The sequence below is a fragment of the Rhincodon typus genome, chromosome 29, assembly GCF_021869965.1.
Source record: "Rhincodon typus isolate 14 chromosome 29, sRhiTyp1.1, whole genome shotgun sequence".
NCBI classification, from domain to species: domain Eukaryota; kingdom Metazoa; phylum Chordata; class Chondrichthyes; order Orectolobiformes; family Rhincodontidae; genus Rhincodon; species Rhincodon typus.
Window position 1 is genome coordinate 23985270 of NC_063360.1, and position 25570 is coordinate 24010839.

General features: G+C 40.1%; 1 protein-coding gene across 6 annotated transcripts in view; it reads right to left on the reverse strand.

Annotated features, from left to right (window-relative positions):
- The window catches only part of cbarpb (CACN subunit beta associated regulatory protein b), a 193963-nt gene that overhangs the window by 63145 nt on the left and 105248 nt on the right, over nucleotides 1–25570 (reverse strand). For all 6 annotated transcript variants that reach the window (XM_048614165.1, XM_048614164.1, XM_048614162.1 and 3 more), the window contains 2 exons: nucleotides 24461–24522; nucleotides 818–980 (listed from right to left, as the gene is read on the reverse strand). In XM_048614165.1, coding sequence (XP_048470122.1) covers nucleotides 818–980; nucleotides 24461–24522 — 225 coding nt within the window. The remainder of the gene's footprint in view (nucleotides 1–817; nucleotides 981–24460; nucleotides 24523–25570) is intronic.

The following is a 25570-nucleotide window of genomic DNA, read 5'->3' on the forward strand; positions in this document are numbered from 1 at the left end:
CTTCCTCCCACCTATCCCCTCCTCCCACCTCAAGCCCCACCCCCATCTCCTACCTACTAACCTCATCCCGCCCCCTTGACCTGTCCGTCCTCCCTGGACTGATCTATCTCCTCCCTAACTCCCCACCTACACTCACCTTTACTGGCTACATCCCCGCCTCTTTGACCTGTCTGTCTCCTCTCCACCTATCTTCTCCTCTATCCATCTTCTATCCGCCTCCCCCCCTCCCTGTTTATTTCAGAACCCCCTTCCCCTCCCCCATTTCTGAAGAAGGGTCTAAGCCCGAAATGTCAGCCTTCCTGCTCTTCTGATGTTGCTTGGCCTGCTGTGTTCATCCAGCTCTACACCTTGTTATCTCTATTAATAGATTATTATTAGGGAAGCCTTAAAGAACTTAGTTGGAATGGAATTAAAATGCAGATCAGCCATATAATTGAATGACAGAACAAACTCAAGACTTAATGTGGGCCAAGTGTAGATCGAATATGAAATTATTCTTCAGTTCTTCAAAGAGTAAGAATTTGGAACCATTAAAAAGGGGGAGCCATAGTTTTAACGCTTAACCATTATATCACACATACATTGGCTTTCAAATGCATCTTTATTGCATATATGCATGAGATTTTGCTGCCAAACCAACTGTTGGCTCACTACGTGCCCAGTTTGCTTTGCTAACATAAACCCATTTCGCCCTCAAAATTTAATACATGAGAATTTTTTTTAATGGATTGGAGGAATGTACTAATTCTTCACATGTAGAAGCCAAAATTTATGTCAATGAGCATCTTTCTAATATTGGAGATAGTACAGGTGGTACCTCCGTCCTTTTTCCTGTGTTTTCTTCCCGTGATCAAATAATGATGCTTCATTAAATGAAACTCTGCGACCAGTGGAACAGGTGGAAAGAAATCGCTCTGCTTCCAAGTCATGACAGCTGCCCGTTGACAAACATTCGGAATCATCAATTTTGATTGTGATTTCTGGAACACACAAAGTGAAATTGAAACGATTTGCACCATACAAATTCCATTTTACCATTGTACTTTCCGATACAGTACTTTGCTTTCAGGGTTATCAGTGCATTGTTCAGTGCATTGTTATGGACCAGACCAGACACCCTCAAAATATATTAAGATGGTAGCCTAGACCCTAACTTTTTCTTATTTTAAAGGTAAATGTCAGGTGCTGTGTTCCAGATGCAATTTGATTGGTCAAACTATTTGACGTTAAGCAAAACACTATTATTCAAACACTATGGATAAAATACAACAAAAGAAAAAAAAAGAACTCGGAATAATTTAACTCTATTGGAAAACTTAACAGAATAATAGATACGGGTCTAGGCCCGAAACGTCAGCCTTTCTGCTCCTAAGATGCTGCTTGGCCTGCTGTGTTCATCCAGCCCTGCACCTTGTTGTCTCGGATTCTCCAGCATCTGCAGTTCCTACTATCTCTAATAGATACAATAGTTTAGTAGTTTATTACTAATTAACTATTCCAGTATAGTAACATCCCATAAACACACCCTTGGCAAAAAGGCAAATTCAGAAACAGGAGGAAAAAACATCAAAAGACAATTCTGAGAGGGAATTCACAGAGAGAATGTAGCAGTTGGGAGAGATTCACTGCCTTCCAACCCTGCTGAGAACCCAGCAACAACTGCTGAAAGCTAACTAAAAATCCTGGATCTATGAGAGCTTGACAACACCCACTCAGGCTGCTACTACTGTTCCAAATTTTTTAAAAAACCCAAGACCTCACAGGTTGTTTATTTTCTCACAAACTGCTCAACACCTGTCCCCTAATCTTTCTTTAAAAGAAACCAGAACAAAACATACCTCTTAAAGCCACATTATCATCACAGTATACAGTAAAGTGGTAGGGAGACACTCATGGAACTAAGGTGGAAAGGTGGAATAAAGGTGGAACCCGAGAGGCCATTAAATCTTACAATCCAACGATACTGGTTTGTAGACTGCTTTATCATTGTGCAATTTGCACAGCTGTTCACTTTGTCACCTTGGTAGCCTTCCATCTTGTGAGATGATAGCTTGCGCTGTGGTAATCATCTCTGCATAAACATGGAGACTCACACTAGCAGCTTCCGCTGCTGATGAAGACAGTGGGTAGAGAGGGTGCAGAATTCACTGGCCTCTGTTTCCATGGCCTGCTGAATTTTGTGTTTCTCCTTCTTCTTCCAATGCCCCTTCCTTCAGCCTCCAGAGGCCCTGATCATCAGTCTATCCGTGATCATCTTCCAGTTATCTACATCAGTACCTGCCATCATTTTAACTTACTTACAGGTGCCCTTGTCGTAGATGTATGAGGTGGTGTGTGCTAGCAACATCTAAAATCACAAGGCAATGCATCCACATGCCAATCAGCATGCATAGACCCTCCAAGTAGCTCCCTGGTTGCAGAACATTAGATATATGGTCAATGAGCAGGTGAAACCCAAAAGCCAGTTTACCATATAGGTGCACATTGGGTACATCGCCATCATTCCCTGAGCTTACTGATGTTCAGTTTGGGTTCTGTCAGGTTCAATCAGCTCCTGACTTTATTACAGTCTTGGTTCAAATGTGGACGAAGAACTAAATTTCAGAGGTAAGGCAAGGATGACTGGCCTTGACATCGGGTCATATTTGACGGAATATGACATCAAGGAGTCCTTGCAAAACTAAAGTCAGTTCAGGGGATCGGGGGAAAACACTCTGCTGGTTGGAATAATACCTGGCACAAAGGAAGGTGGTTGCAGTTATGGCAGGTCAGTCATCTCAGCTCCAAGACTTCAGTAGAGCTCCTCAGGGTAGTGTCCTAGACTCAATAATCTTCAGCTGCTTGATCAATGACCTTTCCTCCATGATAAGGTCAGAAGTAGGGTTGCTCAATAATGATTGCACAATGTTCAGCACTATTTGCAGCTCCTCAGATACTGAAGCAGTCCATATCCAAATACAGAAAGACTTGGACAATATCCAGATCTAGGCTGGTTGGGGAATCTAACTACATTCTCTGACAATCAATGGCATCACCACTGCTGAATCTCCCACTATCAACATCTTAATGAATATGGTTGATCAGAAACTAAACTGGTTTAGCCATGTTAAAAGAAAAATCAATTCCATCTGTATGCTGTCGGGTAATTGCAGCTGGTAGCACCAGAACTTTGTAATATTTAGTTTTAGAGATAATACACTCCTGACTGTTTCTTTCAAGTGGATGGCGATGCAACTGTAATGCAGGTTTACAGTTAGCTTGGATCTTCCAAAGTCTTTCACAATGTTTTATGCCATCTCATCTAATTAATAGACTTCTCACAGATAATGCCTTGTACAATCTATCACTTTATTGCACAACTCTTCTTAATCATTTATACTGTATCTCCTGTTCTTGGTGAATAATGCAACTTTTTTGTAAAATTCATATGCACTTGTATTTCATGTATACCATGGTGTACTGCCATTCTGTACATTCACGAAGAATATTTGACCGTTTTCTGTCTATTGATGAGGTAACTAATTCTATTAATGTTCCTGATTGGGAGACGTTTATTAATAGTAGACCCCCTTTAACTTCTCCAAAGTTACTATATAGTTAACGCGATTCTCCTCACCCATAAATCATAATATAATTTCCTGTGAGTCACTTCCTTGCTTGGTGTTTACATGACTAGTCCCATACAATGTTACAAACAAAGAAAGTGTGGATAGATATTTTACTGAGGACTTTATTTTTAAACTGGGGACTTGTACATGCTAATGAAGTTGAAGGATAGCAGAGCTGGAAAACAAAGATTTCCTATTCTATATCAAATGTCACTGTCAGAACAGACACATAGCATCCAGAAAAAGATTCCTCCTACACAGTTCTGTTTGAAAGTATGTTGTCAGAATTCCCTATTGCGCTGAATGTGACATATCCAGTTCCCACACAGCCATTCTTGTGACTGCTCACAGTGAGCTTGCTTTGTTTATGTCAGTCAGCACCATGGTTTAGACAGTTCTTCACTGTTCAGAGAACTGGAATCAGAACATCCAAACTCAGTTAACTTATAACACATCCAAGTGTCATTGGAGAAACATTTCATCTCATGAGTTTGACAGAATTATACCCAACGAGAGAGGTGAAGAGACAATACATTTCCATTATGTAAAATGCTCATAAATTCTGCGCTTCTTTTCACTGCATGCTGTTTAGAATGAGGACATTAGAAATAAGAGGAAGGATAGGCCATGTGGCCCCTCGAGCCTCTTCTGCCATTCAATAATTACATGGCTGATCTGGTTGTGGTCTTAACTCCATTTTCCACCCTGCCCACCCATAACTCTTAGCCCCTTCGTAGATCAAAAAATCTGTCTCAATTAGCCTTGCATATAATCATTAACCTGGCCTCCAATGCTCTCTGTGGTAGAGAATTCCAAAGATTAATGACTCTGACAGAAGAAATTCCTCCTCATTTCTGTTTTAAATGGAACAACATGACCTTGCTTCTACATTTCCCTAGTGGAAACAACCTCTCAATATCTACTCTGTCAAGCCCCTCAGAAATTTACATATTGCAATAAGCCAACCTCTCATTGTTCTAAACTCGAATGGGTATAGGCCAAACCTGCTTAACCTTTTATCATAAGACAATCCTATCATCATTGATCAACCTAGTGAACACTACCTGAATTGCCTCGCAATTACTTGCTGTATTTGGATGCCAACATTTTGTGATTCATCTACGAGGTTAACCAGATTCACTGCTGTATTATGAAGTCTCTCCACATTTAAATAATATTCTATCTTTTATTCTTCCTACCAACATGGGAAATCTGATATTTTTACACATTATACTTCATTTGCCAAACTTTTGCTTACTCACTTCGTCTATTTACATCCTTTGCAGACCACGGTGTCCTGGTCATAACTTGTCTTCCTTCTGATGTTTGTATTGTCAGAAAGTTTGGCTATAACATATTCAATCCCTTCATTCAAGTCATTAATGCAGGTTATAAATAGGTGAGGCTACCCACATGAACTGATCCCTATGGCACTCCAACCTAATGTGTGCCAACCTAGTTCTGATTCCTGTTTTCCTGATTGTTAGCCAATTCTCTATCTACATTACCCCTAACACCAAGAGTTCTCATTGTATGTAATAACACTTTATGAGGCGCCTTACTGGATGTCTTTTGGAATTCAAAATACATTGCATCTACTGATTTCCCTTTATCCACTCTGGTTGTTACATTCTCAATGCATGAAATGTCCAAATTTCTATTCTCCAAGTTGGCAATTTAAACTTTCTGTTGTAATTCCATATTCTTATGGCTTTAATATAATAATGGGTTCCTCTTAAATATCATCTATAATGACAAATTTTTATGCCCTTACTGTATATGCCAAAATAATGCTAACTAGAAGTCAATGGAAGGTTATTCATATATCCCGATCAGATTTAGATGTGTAAAGATTCTCACACTGAAATTTCATGGCCGTTATTCAAAAGCATTTGCTCAATATTCGGAATAGTTCAGCATGATTTCAATTGAAATATCATGTACATACAGATGCTGCAGATCATTACTGCTGATTTGAATATATGTAAATATCTCTCATAGAAAAGTTATCTGTTGGGTGAATTTTAACGGAATGACTTCCTCTTTATTTAGATTAATTAATCAACAGGAGAGAAATGGAGTGAGCTGTCTGTTCCTCAAAACTGCACAAGAAAAATTTAACAAAATAATCACCATGAGCACTTAACCATGTCAAGATTGCTTGAAGGTGCTCACTGCCAAAAGGCTTAAGAAATTATGTGAAGCTGCATAAGTTTAAGGACTGATTTTTTAAAAAGGATTTATTTGTTGTGGGAGAGAGTGAGCTCTTTGTTAGAAAGTTTTGTTTAAGGGGTTTCTTTAGAAAGTGCAGAAACGGAGAAGTGCTCTTTATGGGTTTCTGAGCAACTTCCTATTATCTGTCAGTGGGTCAATCTGCAACAAATACTGCAAAGCTCCTTTGACAGCACACTCCAAATGCTCTACCTGTAATCAACTAAAAAGACAGACAAAGGGAGCAGCTACATGGGAGCACCACTACGTATAAGGTCCCCTTGAAACCAAACTCTATCCTGACTTGGAAATCTATCACTGCTCCTTCATTGTCACTGGATGAAAAACTTGGAACTCCTTTCCTAGCAGCACTCTGAGTGTGCCTACAAGAGATGGTGTTCAAGACGACTGCTCATCACCAATTTCTTAAAGATATTTAAGGATGGACAATAAATGCTGGCCTAGCCAGCAAAGTCTACATTCTGTGGATGAGCTACAAGAAAGATTCCATGGCTGGCCAACTGCTTTTCTGGTGATGCAGAATCACAACTGCAGTTTATTCAGTAAAGATAAATCTAGATTAATACTTCAGTGCAGTACTGAGAGTGTGCTGAACTGAAAGAGATGCTGCCTTTTGGATGCAATGTTAAACAGCGACCCTGCCTGCCTTTAGGTGAACATGATACTAATGTGAGAGCAAGGGAATCCTCCCTAACCATCTGGCCAACCAACACTGTGAAAACAAATTATTTATTGTATGTGGGACCTTTGTGTAAATTGACAGTTGTATTGCCTCCAATAAAACTATGATTACACTATAAAAGTACTTCTTTAGCTATAAATTACATTGGGCTGTCCAGAGGGTTTGAAAGGTGTTATATGAATGAAAGTCATTGTTTTCTTAAATAATCCTACATTGGGTCTTAGGTCTGTACAGATGAAGGACAAATACAGATGAGTAGGGGCAGTCCGCCTCAGGAGCAAGAAAATGTGTCTCACAATCCTTCTTACAACCTCAAAGAAAGACATAAACTTGCAAAGGAAGTCATACTCTGATCTTTAATTATAGAAACTCAGAAATATTAATACCAAAACTTCAAACCAAACATCTATTCTGATAAATGTGTTACTTGTGTAGCATAGTTATATATTTGTGCAAGTCTTATCAAACTTTTTAATAGAGAAATACTTTATATTGTCCACTGTGCCAGCAGATGACTCCAGTAAAAGTGTTTCTAACGGTAGGGGAGACATATGTTGCCCATCATAGATTTAACCAGGCTGTTTCATCCAGATTGTGTTAAATATTGTTTATGGTTTAAGGAAAAACTCTGACAATGCAATGTGATTTGTGCAAAGCCTGACATACACTTTAGCTCATTAAAAGCTCTATAGTATTAGTACAAACTTGAACATCCCCCCATCATACTTGTGTTTAGCTGACCTACAAGGGCTCCCATTCTGACAATGACGTTTTAACGTCTTATGCTTGTTTTGAAGTCTCTCTAAACTCTCATCCTTTCCCAGCTCTGTAACTTACTCCAGTTTTTCAATTCTCCGAGGCCACTGTGCTCCTGACCTGTTTTGCATCCCTGATTTCAATCGCTCCAGCATTGGTGGCTATGAACTCAACTGCCCAAGCTGAGAGCTCTGGAATTCCCACTCTAAACCTCTTCACCTCTCTTATCCTTTTAAGATGTCTATTAAAACCTATAAATTTCACTAACCTTTTAATCTGCCCTGCTATCTCCTTTCCTAGAATCTCTACAGTGTGGAAAGAGGCTATTTGGCCCAACAAGTCCACACCAACCTGCCCAAGAGCATCCCACCCAGACTCACCCCCTCCCCTTTCCCAGCAACCCTGCATTTCCCATGGCTAACACACCTAATCTACAAATCCCTGAACACAAGGGCAATTTAGCATGGCCAATCCACCCAACCTGCACATTTTTGGACTGTGGGAGGAAACTGGAGCACCCAGAGGAAACTCACGCAGACACAAAGAAAATGTGCAAACTCCACACAGACAGTCACCGGAGGCTGGAATTGGTGCAGATTTGGCCTTAGTCATGTGTGAATAAGGAGTATAGCAGGAGGCTAAGTATGCAGTCTTGTGGGGCACTGGTGTTGAGGATTATCGCAGAGGATGTGTTGTCACCTATCTTTACTGGCTGTGGTCTGTTGGTAAATAAGTTGAGATTCCAGTTACAGAGGGCAGAGCAGCATCCTGGGTCCTAGAGTTTGGACATCAGTTTGTTTGGAATTATGGTGTTGAAGGTGGAGCTGTAGTCAATAATGTTGTAAAGTTGGGTAGAGTATTTCGGATTGGGAGGCATGAAGTTAGAATTTGGTGTTTGTAAAATGCTAGGGGGGAAAAGCATTGCATGGTACCTTTAAAGGATCATGTGCTTTTTCTGTGCTTAGAAATTTAAAATGGATGTCTGTGAGCAGCAGTTTGAAAGTTTACGAGAACACAGAGAGCACCCGAACTGAAACATTTATATCGAAAGGCCGTACAGTTAGCAGGCCAAGCAGCAGTTTTTACCATGATAACAGGCTTTTAAATTTAGCCAATCAATTTGAACCAGGTACTTAGATATCAAAAACCTATTAAATTTAAGTCTGATGGTTTTGACAACATAGGAGCAATCCTAATGTAAGAAATATTTATATGTCATCAAGGGAGGGGGGGGGGCAGCACGGTGGCTCAGTGGTTAGCACTGCTGCCTCATAGCACCAGGGACCCAGGTTCAATCCCACCCTCAGGTGACTGTCTGTGTGGAGTTTGCACATTCTCCCCATGTCTGCGTGGGTTTCCTCCAGATGCTCCAGTTTCCTCCCACAGTCCAAAGGTGTGCAGGTTAGGTGAATTGGCCATGCTAAATTACCATAGTATTCAGGGATGTGCAGCTTAGGTGGCTTATAGGGGATGGGGATGGTCTGAGGTTCAGTGTGGACTTGTTTGGCCAAAGGGCCTGTTTCCACACTGTAGGGATTCTATGATTCCAAGATATAAAAGAAGGGGACAGTTGGACAAAGAGCACAGAGCTAGCTGCCATCCACCAGAGCTTCCTCTATTTCTTTGAGAAAGCACCATCTAAATAACAACAGTACCAACAGCACAACTAGTTAATATTCCTGACAGAAGAATCAATGGAGAAGGCATTCCTGTCAAAACACTCAACAAAGAAGACACAGAACTTTCTGGAAGACATGTAACCTTGCTATAATTTCAAGAGACTAAATCCCTGTTTTTTAAATACACAAGTGGGACTTATATTTATTGGAACTGCATATCATCAGAATCTTGTTTTATTCAGGAATATTTAATAGTTAGAAAGGATTTTTATTTGGTTTGTTAATAGTTTAGTTAATTTATTCATTATTAGAGTTAGATGAATAAATTGTTACTTGTTGATTTTAAAATGAGTGTCAGGGATTTATTTTGTTTAATCACTGGGACTTGCTGAAAAGCAGGTTACACCATTTTTCACAGATTATGGGGCGAGGGGGTTCAACCCCCGCTTTATAACAATATGTAGGAGCTGGATGCAGGTATCCTTGTTATCTAGATGTTCTAGGAATGAGCGTAGGGCCAGAGTGATAGTGTCTGGCATGGACCTGTTGCGCTGGTAGGTGAATTGCAAGGGACCAAGACAATCTGGGAGACTGGAGTTGATGTTAGCCATGACCAACCTCCCAAAGCATTTCATAATTATGGAGGTCACAGCTACCAGGCAGTACTCATTGACGCAAGCTGCATGATTTTTCGTCGGCACTGGGATGATTTTCCGCTTGGGCAACGTTTGGATTAACTTCTTCGGCAAACACAGTCATCTACACTTACTTATGAAGTCTTGAACGGAAGTTGTATACTCATTTCGGTTGGCCATTTGAGTTCTTGAATTTGGACCAGTCCACTGACTCTAAGCAGTCCCAAAGAAGCTCTTCAGTTTCCTCAAACCAACACTGCACTACTTTCTCTATTTGGTCCTCACGCTTCAATTTCTGTTTGTAAACCGGGAGGAGGAGCACAGAGTTGTGCTCTGATTTTCCAAAATGCAGATGGGGGATGGAGCCCACCATTGTCCCTACCCTCTTTTCCCAATAAATGGGTCAGTGACTAGCGAACGTAGTTCTACAGGGTCTAGTAGAAAGATTAGAGGGAAAATGAGGAAAGATATTTTTATCCAGAAAGTGATAGGAGTTTTGATATTACTGCCTGAAGAGCAGTATACTAATTCTTCACATTACCACCCATTTCACATTACACACCCCATTTGAAAAAATGTCTCACTATGCACTGCAGGTCCCATAACCAAGGGATATGGACCAAGAGCTGGAAATAGAATTAGGCCAGGTGGTTCATTTCTTGGATGCCACAGGCATGATGGGCCGAATGCTCTCCTGCTGTGTAATGACTGTTTCTACATTTTCTAAATATTCTAACTATCTTCAGAACAAGAATTTGCAGGGATGTGAGTACAGAGTGAGTGAGTGACAGTGTGTGAACTGCTCCTTAGGTGGCCAGTGTGTGCTTTATGGGTCAAATTACCTTCTCTGCGCTGGCATGATTCTACAATTCTAAGTCAAACCTGCAATTATAAAGAGTTCACAACATTATCTATTGATTTTTTTTCTTTACTTTTCATTCCTCTCCCAATGACAATCTGCAGGTTGAAGGTGAAGAGCAGTATACTAATTCTTCACATTACCACCCATTTCTTGGTAAACGCTGAAGCAATGGTTCTGCCAGTCTGCTTAATGATGTAGCTCATCAGACATGTTTGCAGTAGTTCTACTGGCAGACCTCCAAGAACAGCAGTGAGTTTAAAATCCCTTGTGCAGCAAAACCAGTCCTGTTGTACCAGCCTTCACCTCAACATACTGCCTGAGCAGCAGCTAACTCGCAAAGTCAATAAATCTGACATTCAGTCATGGAGAGAATGATACAGCTATAAACAAGGCCATTTGGCCTATTGTGCTTTTGCCAGCTCTTTAAAGGAACTAAACAATTTGTCTGTGCTTTCCCTATAGTCCTGCAATATAATTTTCACTTTAAGCATTTACCAGTAATCCAATATTCAGCTCATTGAGAATTTCTCTTCGTTAAGAGACTTACATAATTTCTGTTGGGACCCACATCATCCCAGCTTGCTTTATTTATACTTACTTCTCAATTGTCTTTTGAAAGTTTTTATTGAATCTTATTCAGGCAGTATTATTCTAAATTATCAGAACATACGATATTTAAAACAAACAATCTCTTCATCTGACCTCTCGTTCTTTTCCCAATTAGGCCAACATTACTAAGCGTCACTTTAATACTCACTTCTCTAAGAATACCTCAGCTTCTCTGTCCATTCCAAGTAATCTCTCATATCATTCCAGAAAATCTCTGTCTCCTATCTAAGGCCTGCCAAAGCATGGTGCCCAAACTTTGAACAAGCCTGTCATATTTACAGTCCTCTGATTCACCTGAGGATTGGAAGATTCCAACGAGTAGCCCTGCTATCATTACCATTTCTTCCATCAACGTCCCAGGATAAACCCCATCAGGACTCAGTGACTCTTCTACTTTCCACACTGCCAACACTTTCATTACTTTTTCTTTCCACCATTATTTAGCAAGCTCGAGCTTCAATGGGCTTCCTTTCTGGCTTGTGAAGACTATCTAGTCTATACCAGAACCATCCCCTACTTGCAAGCTTCCCATTGCTCATTTAATATCAATCTTTCATTCCAATTTACCTGGGCCAGATCCCTTTCAATTCACTAAAATTAACTCTTATCCAGTTGAGTAATTTCACTCTTGATTCTGCCTTGTGATTTTCTAAATCTCCCATAAACCTAATAATATTGTGATCACTATTTCCCAAATGCTCCCCAATGGAAACACATTTCATTTCCCCTGTTAACTCGCAGAATCAGATTCGACACCACCAGCTTTGTCATTGGGCTGAAAATATACTAATCAAGAAATTCTCTTGGACACATGTCAAGAACTCATCATGTTCTTTGTCCTTTATGCCATAATATGATAGCATTCACCCTGCAGTTTGAGAGCGAGAAGCTGGAATCGGACTTAACAGTACAATATTTGGGTAAAGACGACTACAAAGACTTGAGGGAGGAGTTGGCCAGAGTTGATTGGAAGGGGAGCCTAGCAGGGAAGACAGTGGAGAAGCAATGGCAGGAGTTTCTGGGGGTAATTCAGGAGACACAGCAGAAGTTCATCCCAAGGAAGAAGAAACATAGTAAGAGGAGGGTGAGGCAACCATGGCTGATAAGGGAAGTTAGGAGCAGCATAAAAGCGAAGAAAAAGCATACAATGTGGTGAAGGTTCGTGGGAAGCCGGAGGGTAGAAAAGACTTTTAAAACTAGCAGAGGATAACTAAAAAAAAGCAATAGGGGGAGTGGAAAAGATTAAATGTGACAGTAAGCTATCTAGAATATTGCAAGAGATTTTTTAGTTACATAAAAGGTAAGAGTGGGGCAAGAATGGGCATTGGACCCCTGGAAAATGAGGCTGTAGAAGAAGTAATAGCGAACAAAGAAATTACAGAGGAACTGAACAGGTACTCTGATTCAGTTTTCACGGCAGAAGAGACAGCAGCATACCAGAACTTCAAGAGAGTCAGGGAGCAACGTGACTGTAATGGCCATCACTAATGAGGTAGTGCTGGGGAAACTAAAGGTCTTAAGGTGGATACATCACCCAGATTCGATGGAATACACCCCGGGGTTCTGAAGGAGATAGCTGAGGAGATTGTGGAGGCATTGGTGATCTTTCAGGAATCTTTCAGAAGTCAAGGAAGGTCCCAGAGGACTGTAAAATGGCTAATGTAACACCCTGTTTAAGAAGGTAGGGAGGCAGAAGGTGGGGAATTATAGACCAGTTAGCCTAACCTCAGTCATTGGTAAGATTTTAGACTCCATTATCAAGGATGAGATTTCAGAGTACTTGGGAGCACATGGGAAAATAGAGCTGAGTCAGCACATCTTCATCAAGGGGAGGTCATGACTGATAAATCTGTTAGAATTCTTTGAGGAGACAATGAGCAAGTTAGACAAAGGTCACCCAGTGGATGCGATCTGTTTGGAGAGACGAGGAACAGAGGTCACAGCCTCAGAGTGAAGGGACAAACGTTGAGATGAGGAGGAATTTCTTCAGCCAGAGGGTGGGGTTAATCTAGAACACATTGCCACAGATGGCAATGGAGACCATGTAATTGAGTGTATTTAAGACACAGATAGTTAGATTCTTGATTAGGAAGGGAATAAAAGCATATAGGGAGAAGGCACAAGAATGGGGTTGAGAAACATATCGGCCATGATCAAATGGTGGAGTAGATTCAGTAGGTTGAATGGCCCAATTTTGCTCCTTATATCTTACGGTCTTACTAATTTTAGCCTTGCAATTTTTTTTTGTTGGTCATTGCTGTTCTACTGTTCTCCCATACTAGGTCTCTCTAAACCTAAAGAATACTGTGGTCAGTTTCGGTTGACCTTAAACTAGGAGTTCAATATTGATAAGGATCTTAACCCACAGTTTTCAGATGTTACTTTAACTCCCCACACATCCAAGGTCAACAAAGTCTCCATGACATGAAAAGTATAATGTATTAAAAAGAATTTCAGAAGAAACATCAAAAATTAAAAAAATGTCAAGTACACAATAATTAACATTTTCATGTATTTTCTTGTTTAAAAACATCTACTGTAAATGCATGATATAAACAGTTTGCCATTGGTCACTTGGGTTGCCAGCCCAAGTTGATTGCATTCTTTGAGCCTGTGATTTAAGGTCTGTGACACATAAATATTTTAATACATACTTTTGAGTTTGGATTTTTGAATTTGATGTGTGGCATATGGAGGTTTCTGTATATCTGAAGGTGTTTAATGATTAACTTGTAAGTATTTCAATAGCTGTGTTGATTTCATTTAAAACACAATAAAAGAGAGGGATTTTCTGGAGAGTAATGTATTTTTGTTTACATTGGGAGAAATTTACCAGTGAACAAAGTAATCAGTATAATGCATTAAGCTTTCGGATAGATAATTCTGGAATTGTTTCTCAGCTAAAAAGAAAATGCCCACAGCTTGAAAAACAGCTTTTTAGTTTCAGTTTGAGGCAATTCTAGAGAGTTATTGGCTGAAGCTGGATGTATGTGATTGCTGCTTCTGAGAAAGGGAGAATATAGCCGAGAATTGTTAGGAAATAGATTACTTCAGGGTGAAGATGTTACCAAAAGATCCAAACCAAAAGTGTTTGGTTAAAACTCTAAAGGTGCTGTTTGCAGCTGAAAAAGTTTTCTCTCAATCATATGATTGCTCCAGGAAGAAGTTATCAGATTCTCAATCAATACAGTGTAGAGCTGGAGGAACACAGCAGGGCAGGCAGCATCAAAGCAGCAGGAAAGTTGACGTTTCGGGTTTACACCCTTCATCAGGATGAAGGGTTAAACCTGAAACATCAACTTTCCTGCTCCTCTGATGCTGCCTGCCCTGCTGTGTTCCTCCAGCTCTACATTGTATTGACTCCATAAGATTCTCACCACTGGGTGTTGAAATAAAGTGAAATATAAAGGTAACAGGTGTTTCGAAATCTTTAAATTTATGTTTTATGTAAATAGTTTGATTTATTCTGTTTTGCCTTCATTTATTTCATGGTATAAACATCCAGCTTATTGTTAAAACTAAATCTGCAGCTTGCAGTCTGTGTCTGTCAGTGAAAGACCACCATGTTAAAACAAAAGCAAAAGAACAAAATATGATCAGTAAAGTCAGATTTCAGTCTGGGATCTGACTTGCTCAATCATAACATCAGTTGGGATCATAACAGAGACCATACAATCTCCTGCTGCAATTTTCACTTGTTTCAAATAACCAGATTTCCCCCTGTTTTGAATGCTTTTATGGTTGTCTTCTCAGGTTTCTTGGGAACAGGAAATGTATTTTCAGACCTGGAGTCCAGGACAATCCCAGAGAATGGATTATATAACTATACTCTTGACACAAAGCAGACTTGTTTGTAATATTTCTCGAAGTATATTGTTGGCTGTAATTCAACCAACCTGCAGTACAGTCTATTGTTTCCTAGAAAGAATACTGGCCATGTGAAAGGATTATACACTCAACTTGTGCAGACTAAGCTATGAGTTAGAATACAAGACTCTTCGACTGACAGAAATCCTGTCTACAATCATGCAGCCTTGATTAAAATTATCTTCAAATGACGCATACTGAGTTGCTCATTTGAAGACATATCACATGTACATATTAGTCAGATTTTATCTTATGTGGCATGAACAAGATCAAGTTACTAATTGTCTCGTAATTATGCTTTAGATTATTTTTGATAATATGCCCTTGCCTACATTTTATGACAATATTGAAGCTTAGCTATATCCCAATGGTCTCAGTCTTTTTTAAACCACTGTTCAACAAGGTGAGTGATGATGATGGAATGGTTCCATTTCATACAATAGAGTGTCAATTTTAAAGTTTGAGTGCCGGTATAAAACAGATGATATATAATTAACACCCCATTTTACACCTTGCCTAATGCCAATGGAGAGGAAGATTGAAGTTGGTGTTAATTGATAGCTAATTTGATTTTAGCAATTGACATTATCACCCAAAGTTCAAATTTAATCTTGCTCCCAAACTAACCTGTACCATGTTGGTGTCAATGCAAGTCACTCCCATATTAGAGATAACGAGGTGCAGAGCTGGATGAACACAGCAGGCCAAGCACCATCAGAGGAGCAGGAAGGCTGATGTTTCGGGCCTAAACCCTTCTTCAGAAATGAAGAAGAAGGGTCTAGGCCCGAAACATCAGCCTTCCTGCTCCTCTGATGGTGCTTGGCCTGCTGTGTTCATCCAGCTCTGCACCTCGTTATCTCAGATTCTCCAGCATCTGCAGTTCCTGCGATCACTCCCATATTAGATACAGGATCAACCTGCCTCCATACAGACTTCAAACGCAGAAAAATCACATGGTAATAATAAAACGTATCGCCATTTCCAACAGTGACAAAGTTAGATTGTCAATATAATGCCCAACAGTTTCAGAGGAATACTTGATGGCAGTGCATGGTAAATTAATTGAAAAGACACTTAAAATGGAAAGTGCCCTCTCATCTCCATTTAAAACATTTTTTTCATTTATAGACAGTAAGCAGACATGCCATCACTGAAGTGGGGAGGGATTCACTCTACAGGGCAGATTGTGGCCACATTGGCACCAATGTAGGCAGGGGGAGACTGCAGATCTGCCAGGACACCAGTCCTGTGGCCTATTGTTGGGTAACCAGCAGCAGACAGTTACATCTCCACACTGGGACTTTCCAGTGTCCCAATCAGCCATCATCATTTCTCTTTATGACAATCCTAACTAGTCTAATTGGCTTTCCTGCTCATGAGGATAAGCTGCCTCACAGCCCGTGATCCTGCCTCAGCAAAAGTGAATGGAGGTCAGGAAACAGTCACATCTCCCCATACTGGGATTTTTTGGCCCTATCCATCTCCTTTTCCAGCCTTGATAGGGCACCAAATGTCCTGCTCTTAATCTCCGTTCTTTGTTGAGGTAATTGAGATCAACCAACCTTTTCTCTGTCTCTTTCATTGCTAATGGTGCCAAATCTGGTGAGTTTCTCCAGTGCTTTTAGTTTTTATTTCAGAGCACCAGCATATGTAGTACTTTGCTTTTGATTTATTTTTCATTCCTAATTGGCCCTGAGAAGATGGTGATGGCCCTTCACTTTGAAGCACAGGTTTGATACAACTGGATGGCTTTGTTGGTCACATTGGTAAAGCAGTTAAGAAAGAGGCAACCATGTTGGATTGGGACTGGAGTTACATTTAAGGAGGTAAAGATGGCACACTGTCTTCCCTAAAAGAAAATCAGAAACCAGATTACTTTTATCAAAATTTACTTTTATATTGTTAGATTAATTAAGTATAAATTCAAATTCTTGAATTGTCATTGTGGGATTTGAACTGCCGTTGTCTAGATTATGAGACTAGGTGTCTTAATTACTAATAACATCCATTGACCAAATGTACTGAACCACAGTCAGGACAGAATTAAGGGGTGGAAAACAAGAGTAAAGAAGATCCTTATTTTTAAACAACTGATCTTGTGTATTTACAGTCATGACATTTCCACACTTGATTTAATCTCCTGCGAATTGCATAGGCACAAGAAGCACTTAAAAAAAAAGTGAAGGAAATTATTTTCATTCTCTTGATGATCCAAACAGGGCAAAATAGAAATTTAATCATTAACAGCATTGCTTTATTTGACAGCTGCAAAACCACATTACAAAAGTAGTAGTTCAGGAGGTCTTAGAGAATATAAAGGTGGATAAATCTCCGGCACCTGATCTAATGTATCCCAGAATGTTGTGTGAAGTAAGGGAGGAAATTATGAGACCCCTTGCAGAAATATTTGCATAATCTGTAACTACAGGTGAGGTGCCTGATGACTGGAGGGTTGCTAATGTTGTACCTTTGTTTAAGAAAGTTCAAGAAACCGGGGAACTATAGACCTGCGAGCCTGACTTCAGTTATGCGCAAATTGTTGGAGGTGATTACAAAAGATAGAATTTATGGCGATTTAGAGAGGCAAAAATGGATTATGGATTGTCAGCATGGTTTTGTGCAAAGCATATCATATCTCACAAATGTAATTGAGTTTTTTGAGGAAGTCACCAAAAAGGTTGATGATGGCAGAGCAATAGAGGTTGTTTATTAGGATTTTAGTAAAGCCTTTGACAAGGCTCTGCATGGTAGACCAATTTGTAAAGTTAGGTCACATGGGATTCAGGGTGAGCTTGCCAATTGGATAGATAATTGGCTTAACGGTGTAATGGTGAGAGTAATGGTGGAGGGTTGCTTTTGGACTCGAGGCCTGTGACCAGTGGTGTTCCGCAGGGATCGGTTCTGGGTCCTCTTTCGTTTGTCATTTATATAAATAATTTGGATGAGAATATCGAAAGCAAGGTTAATAAGTTTGCGGTTGACACCAAAATTGGTAGCATTGTTAACAGTGAAGAAGGCTTTCTAATATTACAAAGGGATCTTGATCAGATGGGTCAGTAGGCTGAAAAAAAAGCAGGTGGAGTTCAACCTGGATAAATGTGAAGTATTGCATTATTGCAAATGTGAACAATTGCATTATTGTACAACAAACAAGGGTAGGACTGATACAATTAATGGTAGGGCCTTGGGTAGTGTTGTAGAACAGAGGGATCTAAGGGTGCAGGTAGATAATTCTTTAAAGTTTGTGTCACATATATACAGGGTGGTTAAAAAGGTGTTTGGCATACTTGCCTTCATTGCTCAGTCCTTGGAGTATAGGAGTTGGGATGGTATGTTGAAGTTATACAAGACATTAGTGAGGCCTCTTCTGGAATACAATTCTGGTCAACCAGTTATAGGAAGGATATTTTCTAGCTGGAGAGGGTTCAGATGAGATTTACCAAGATGTTGCCAGGTATGGAAGGTTTGAGTTATAAGGAAAGGCTGGATAGACTGGAACTTTTCTCACTGGATCGTAGGATCTGATAGAAGTTAATAAAATAACGAAAGGTATAGATAGAGTTGATGGTAGTTGTCTTTTCCCTAAGATGGAGAATTTCAAGACTAGGGGACATAGTTTTAAGGTGAGAGGAGAGAGAATTAAAATAGACATAGGCACATTTTTTATATAGGGTGTGGTTCGTGTGTGGAATGCACTTCCTGATGAAGTGGTGGATGCGGGTACAATTACAACATTTGAAAGATATTTAGATAGATATATGAACAGGAAAGGTTTGGAGGGATATGGGCCAGGAGCAGGCAGGTGGGACTAGTTTAGTTTGGGATTATGTTTGGCATGGACTGGTTGGACTGAAGGGTCTGTTTCTGTGCTGTATGACTCTATGACTCTGTTCAGTTTTTATGGTTGGCTTCTCTCCTTAATGTCATCACCCAGCTATATCAGCACAAAACCACAACTGGGCATGGCCAAATCTTGAAATCTGAAGCGAAGGATTTGTATATACATTAATACTGTCGAGCATTTACTTGCAACGAGAATAAATGTAAACATGATTTAATTTAGCAAAGCTGACATGGAAATCTTAAAGATAAATTTTTTGATTATAGGGTTCACATACAATCATCTTTGATTCAATTTTTGGTTTTTGATTAATTATATTTCCTCCATCAGTCAGTAAAATGAGAAAATAAGGAGCGGTATGTCTGGGCCTGTGCTACAAAAAGCAGAATGTAAACCCTATAGCTCATTGACAACAGATATTAATGTTGGTGACCAGCATTAATATAATGTAGAGAGATTTAGAAATCCAAAAGAGAAAAGTCAAAATATCAGAACAATGTATCAAGCAGAGCGGGAAAGGAAAGGAAAAAGAGTTCCACAAAATTTGTGCCGAAGTGAATAAGGTCTTTATAGGAAATTGAAGCAAAAGATTCAATCTGCTTTATTTTATGCACAAAGCATTTACAATAAGACAGATGGACCATCAGCATAAATAGAAGCAAATGATATATATTTAACGACCATTACAGAGACATGGTTACAAGGTGGTAAGGGCAGAAGTAAACATTCCAGGGTACAGAACATTTCATAGAGATAGACAGAATGTCAAAGAAAGATGAACAGTCCTGACGATAATGGATGATAAAAGGGCATGAGTGAGAAAGTATCTAGCCCCAGAAGATCATGAAGTAGAATCAATAGAGTGGGAAGTTAGCAATAGCAACAGACAGCAGACACTGGTGAGAGTGGTTAATAGTCCCCTTAACAGCAGTTACAATGTTGGACAAAGCTTTAAACAAGAAATTATTAGAACTTGTAACAAAAGCAATGTGATACTTGTGGGGGACTTCAACCTTCGTATAGATTGAGACAATCAAATTAGTAAGAGTGCTCTAAAAGATGAGTTTGAGGAATATTTTCATGACAGTTCCTTGGAGCACTATGTTGTGGAGCAAACTAGAAGTAAAGTTATTTTAGATATAATATTGCTTAATGCAGCATGGGTTAATTAGTAATGCCATAGTAAAAGATCCTCGAGGAAATAGTGGACAAAATACTATTGAAATCCATGTTGTCTAAAAGTGACATACTCCATACTGTAGTGATTAGAACAAGGGCCAGGTGGATCTCATTGATTATGAGATCTTTAATTGGGGCTGTTAACCTGGGGTAATCAGGGAGTCCTAGCTAATAGATATAAACAGGAAATTTAGAGAATCTCCTCATCCTAGGGACTGGCTTTGAGCAAGCTAGTCAGAGTAGTGTACTAAACCTTTGCAACATTGCCCATTTCTTGGTAAATGTTGAAGCAATGGTTCTGCCAGTTTGCTTAATGATGTAGAATTGGACCAAATGTTCTGTTTCTGTGCTGTATGACTCCATGACTCTATGACTCTAGAACAAAATTTTATTCTAAACGTCAATTAAAAGCTATATTTCAATAATCTGTTTGAGCTAAATTTATAAAGATTTCTCAACAATCCAGATAAAATTCAAATGTTAGTAATCCACAATAATTTTTGTAGAATAGGGGATCAATTGTTGTTATGTTAATAGTTAGTGACTTTCATCAATGATGTCAGGTGATATAATGTCATTTGGAATTGGGACCTGAGTGACAAAGTTTCTAATGAAGCCCTAGTGAGCCATGTCTCTGTAAATAGTGTAAACAGCCAATAAATGGTCAACATTAAAAAGGTGCATGAAGTCAAAGTTTTTTTCATTTTGCACCCTTGAAAAGTATTCTTGTAGCCCAGGAATAAAAACAAAAAGAAAGAAATCAACAATTTGTACATAAATGAGAAGAAGTGCTGCTTGCTTGGACTATGGGTGGACTACTGGACTAGTACACTAGTACCTGTTAACTGTCTTAGTTAACTGATTAAATTCAAACCAGGCTCATTAGTTTGTGCTATTACAGCTTCATCTGCCAAAAGGACCCGGTTATGATTTTCATATAATGTTTACCAATATTTAACACCTGTTTTGTTCATTGTCTTTTTAAAATGCTGTTATGCCTTTGGATACAGTTGTGTAAGAACCCCTTGGTGCGTTGAAGAAGTTCTTTGGTTCAGACATGTGTTGAAGGTCTGCTGGAACACAATGCTTTTTCGTTAACAATTTTCATTTTGACCAGGCTTTTGGTACTCTAACCCAACATCTCCTTAAAAGACAGATATAATTTTTTTTTAAATGCTGCTGCGATGGGTCATTGCATTAATGCTTTTATTTTATTCGGTCATGGGATATGAGGGTCACTGGCTGGACAGTATTTATTGCCGTTCCTTGATGCCCTTGGCAACATGGTTAGCTGCCTTCTTAGACCGCTGCAGTCCACCTCCTGTGGGTTCTCACAACACCTTTCGCGAAGGAATACCAGGATTTTGATGCAGCAACAGTGAAGGAATGGTGATATATTTCCATGTCAGGATGGTAAGTGGCTTGAAGGCGCTGGTGTTCCCGTGTCTCGGGTGCCCTTGTCCTTCTAGATGGAAATGGTCGTGGGTTTGGAAGGTGCTGTCTGAGGATCTTTGGTGAATTTCTGCAGTGCATCTTGTAGATAGTACACACTGCTGCTACTGACTCTCAATGGTGGAGGGAATGGATGTTTGTGGATCAGGTACCAATCAAGTGGGTTGCTTTGTCCTGGATGGTGTCAAGCTTCTTGAATGTTGTTGCAGCTGCACCCATCCATGCAAGTGGGGAGTATTCCATCACACTTCTGAATCTTTGTGCCTTGTAGATGAGGGACAGGCTCTGGGGAGTCAGGATGTGAGTCAGTCACCGCAGTATTCCTAGCCTCTGACCTGCTCTTGTAGCCACTGTGTTTATGTGGCAGGACCAGTTGAGATTCTGGTCAATGGTAACCCCAAGGATGTTGATAGTGGAGGATTCAGTAATTACCACCATTGAATGTCAAGGGGTGTTAGTTAGATGATTTCTTATTGGTGATGGTCATTTACATGGTGCAAATGTTAGTGCTATATAAATACAGGTTGTTGTTAGAATCTTTGTCCCTGTGCTGACATTGTAGCCTGCCATCTATACAATGTTTAAACGACCAGCATCTTGGTTTTCAGCTGTACTGTAGGTTAAATTATTTTCAAACTCAATTTTCTGATCACTCAGGCACAGACAATGGTTCACTCTGCTGTATTGTTTGAGCTTCTGTCTTGCGCATGATTGATCCCAGCTGCATTCCTCCCTCATGTGCACAATGTGTGCGTTGTTGCAGTTTCAGCATCTGAGCTCCCTCGCAACAAGATCATTGGCATTAATTCTTTCTAGTCAATACTTGTGGTTATTAATGTTGGGAATGCAGCTCAGAACAAAAATCCATCACATTGTTTTCTTCTTAGGATAGAATTGTGTACCTTTCTCTCAGGGCAGGTTTGGAGGTGGGGGGGCGTTAAAATGGGCAGGAGGACACTGGGTGGATTTCCCCCTGCTATCACTCCCCTGCCTCACAGACGGACCTTCTGTTCTGCCACTAATTGAAAGGCCAATTCATGTCCACTGGGAACTGCATTCTGCTGCTGCTATTCAAATAGAAGCAGAAGGGGCAGTTAACCACCCTACACACAGCAAGGCCCCTGGTCTGGGTGAGACAACTCCCTCTTTATCAGGCACTCAGTGTCTAATCCAGGATTGGGAAGAGGGGAAACCCCCTGCCTTCACTCACCTGGGCGCACACACTGATCCTGGATTTCTGGTGGGTACAATACTGGCAATTACCTCCCTACCCTGCTTAAAAGTGCTGACGCCAACAACGAGATGCCATCCCCCACAGTGGCTCAGTGGTTAGCACTGCTGCCTCACAGCACTAGGGACCTGGGTTCGACTCCATCCTTGGGTGACTGTCTGTGTGGAGTTTGCACGTTCTTCCCGTGTCTGCATGGGTTTCCTCCAGATGTTCTGGTTTCCTCCTACAGTCCAAAGATGTGCAAATTGGGTGGATTGGACATGCTAAATGACCCAGACTGTCTAGGATTGTGCGGGCTAGGTTTATTAACCAGGGAAAATGATATTTACAGGGGATAAGGAGGGTCTGGGTGGGATGCTCTTTGGACAGTCGATGTTGACTCGATGGGCGAATGGCCTGCTTCCACACTGTAGGGATTCTATGATTCTATGATGCTGTGATTGATTGGAAGTCTGAGGAGGTTGGCATTTTGACCTGGGCCCTTGATCCCCTGGCTGCCACACAACCGTCCTCTAAAGGTAGCGACACAGGATCCACTGGCTTATCACCTGGATTCAATCCTACCCTATGACTTGTACGGTTCTTCAGGGCTTTATTAGTGCAATGATAGCATCCCTACCTCTGAACTAGGAGACCTGGGTTCAAGTCTCACCCACTACAGAGGTGTGTAATAACATCTCTGAACAAGTTGATTAGAAAGTATCTGTACAGTTCTGAGGAAATTAAAAACTGCTCAACCCTTGAAAGTTAACGATGGCTGCAAGTTTTGCAGCTCCTCTAACAACTGGAGCAATGTCATTCTGGATTCGGACGATTCAGAAGTGTTTGGAAGTAGATTGGTCTATCTTTCCTGACGTTGCTGATAGTTCTAACTACCTCTGCGTGCAGCTGCTCCCCACTGAATTCTCTGTTACAAGGCAATCATATTATGTGTACTGTGGCCTGATCCCCACACAACTGAATCTAATTGCAACACAACAAAGTTTATTTGACACTTTGAGAGTAGCTTGAGGCCTAGCATTATCAACACAGCTCAAGAAAGTCAAGTGAATCTCTGAGTTACAGGTATTTGATCAGAAGTGCCTGACAGACTGGATGTAGGGTTAGATAGCTTCCAGAATATTTGCACACCATCCCAACGAATAGAGTTTTAGCCTCAATGCACAATGATCCTTTCCCCTTCAAAAAGCTACAGAACTGACCAAAAACCTCAGTCAGTAATTTTTCTGTGTTGGAGAAATACAATAAAAATTATTTCCTTACAGATACATTTCATGCTCTGAGGAAAAATAGATGCATGCCCTTTGAGCTTCCTAAGGAAAGAAATACTCCAGGACAGAATTCATCACTCCATTTAATCATAAATATTTTCTCCAAAGAAAAAGACAAAAGGAATGAAAACTTAGACCTTGTGGAGGCTGATGGCGATGCTGAAAATTTAAAGCCAAAAAGGTGAGGTGTGACCTTCCAATGTCAAACTCAGAAACTTCTGAGGAGATAACAGGCCCAACATCATGGCTCTTGAAGAAGGGTCCTGACCCAAAACGTCAACTTTCCTGCTCCTCTGATGCTGCCTGGCCTGCTGTGTTCCTCTAGCTCCACACTGTGTTATCATGGTCCTTGTGTCAATTTCCTCAATCAATCATTATAGAATGATTTGGTATTTCCCCTCCAAAGTAACCAAGAAGACCCAGCACAAGGAATCACTGCCTTGCAAGGCAAAAATATTCCTTGTGGACAAATATCAATTCAAAACCATAAAAATGGCAAGACAGTTGTAACACTTACAATGACTGTGATTGTAAACAGTTTGAGAATAACACAAACAACGTATTCTGAGAGCAAAGCCTATAACAGTTTGTTTACAATCCTGCAGCTATAGCTCACCTTGTGTCGGCTGAGATTCTTCCAGGTATGTTGTGTTTGTTTTCTCGGGATCATCATTAGCTCTGGAAGACATGATTTCAGAGACAAGAGAACTATTAGAAAAATACACCAGCTTTCAAAGCCACCTGTAATAAAGATCATGAGCAGCATAACTTTCAGATTTGCAACAGTGGAAACAATGAGCAACTAAACAGAACCACTGCTGACCCATCTTGCAAAGTTGATCATTCTGTACAATACAAACTGTTGCAACATTTCAGGGGAATAACTCCAAACTGTTTCAACTAGTGCTGAACTAATCTAACCATACACTTTCAGAATATAAGCCACCGTACTCCGGATCAGAGATGTTGCTTGTGATGATTTTTCTGCCTTGGAGTTTTGACAGGAGGGCCTAGACTTTGCAAACCACTTAACTGGTCTTCATTCCACTAAAAGGGATTTTATCATCATTGTAAACTGTTCTACATGTCACTTTGCATAGTTTTCAATATGAATGCATTATTAGTGAGGTTTTATGTTCCAAACTAAATATATTAGATCAAATATATCTAATTTTAAAAACATTATGTCAATCAGGTTGAATTATGGGGATAGGGGTAACAGATAAGATATATTCCATCTGCAACTCTCACTTGTATACAAGGTCTTCTGGCAGAAAACCTGTTGAACTCATCCCTTGTGTGATATTCCTCTTTCACTGAAGTTTTAAAATGTAATTTAGATAATTATTAAATCAGATAATCTAGTATCAGCACTTCATTATTTATGAAAATACACTTTTGGAAAGGTTTGTCCTAAGGCATGTATATTGGCTGCTGTGGGGTAAACAATTCCATATTAGCATAAATATTAGTCTGCTGGAAACAGAATCCTTACTGTTCCAACAGCAGATCAATCTATAACTTTAATATAGTTTATCATGTATGAATCATATGTTGCAATCAGGTGATGAGGGTTGGATTTCCTAAAAAGGATACGTTTGCCAATTCAGTGAGTGTTTAACTGTTTACAAGCTGAGATTTTGAAAGAGACGAGCAGACAGGTTTTCTTGACTGAACAGTGTAGAGCTGGATGAACACAGCAGGCCAAGCAGCATCAGAGGAGCAG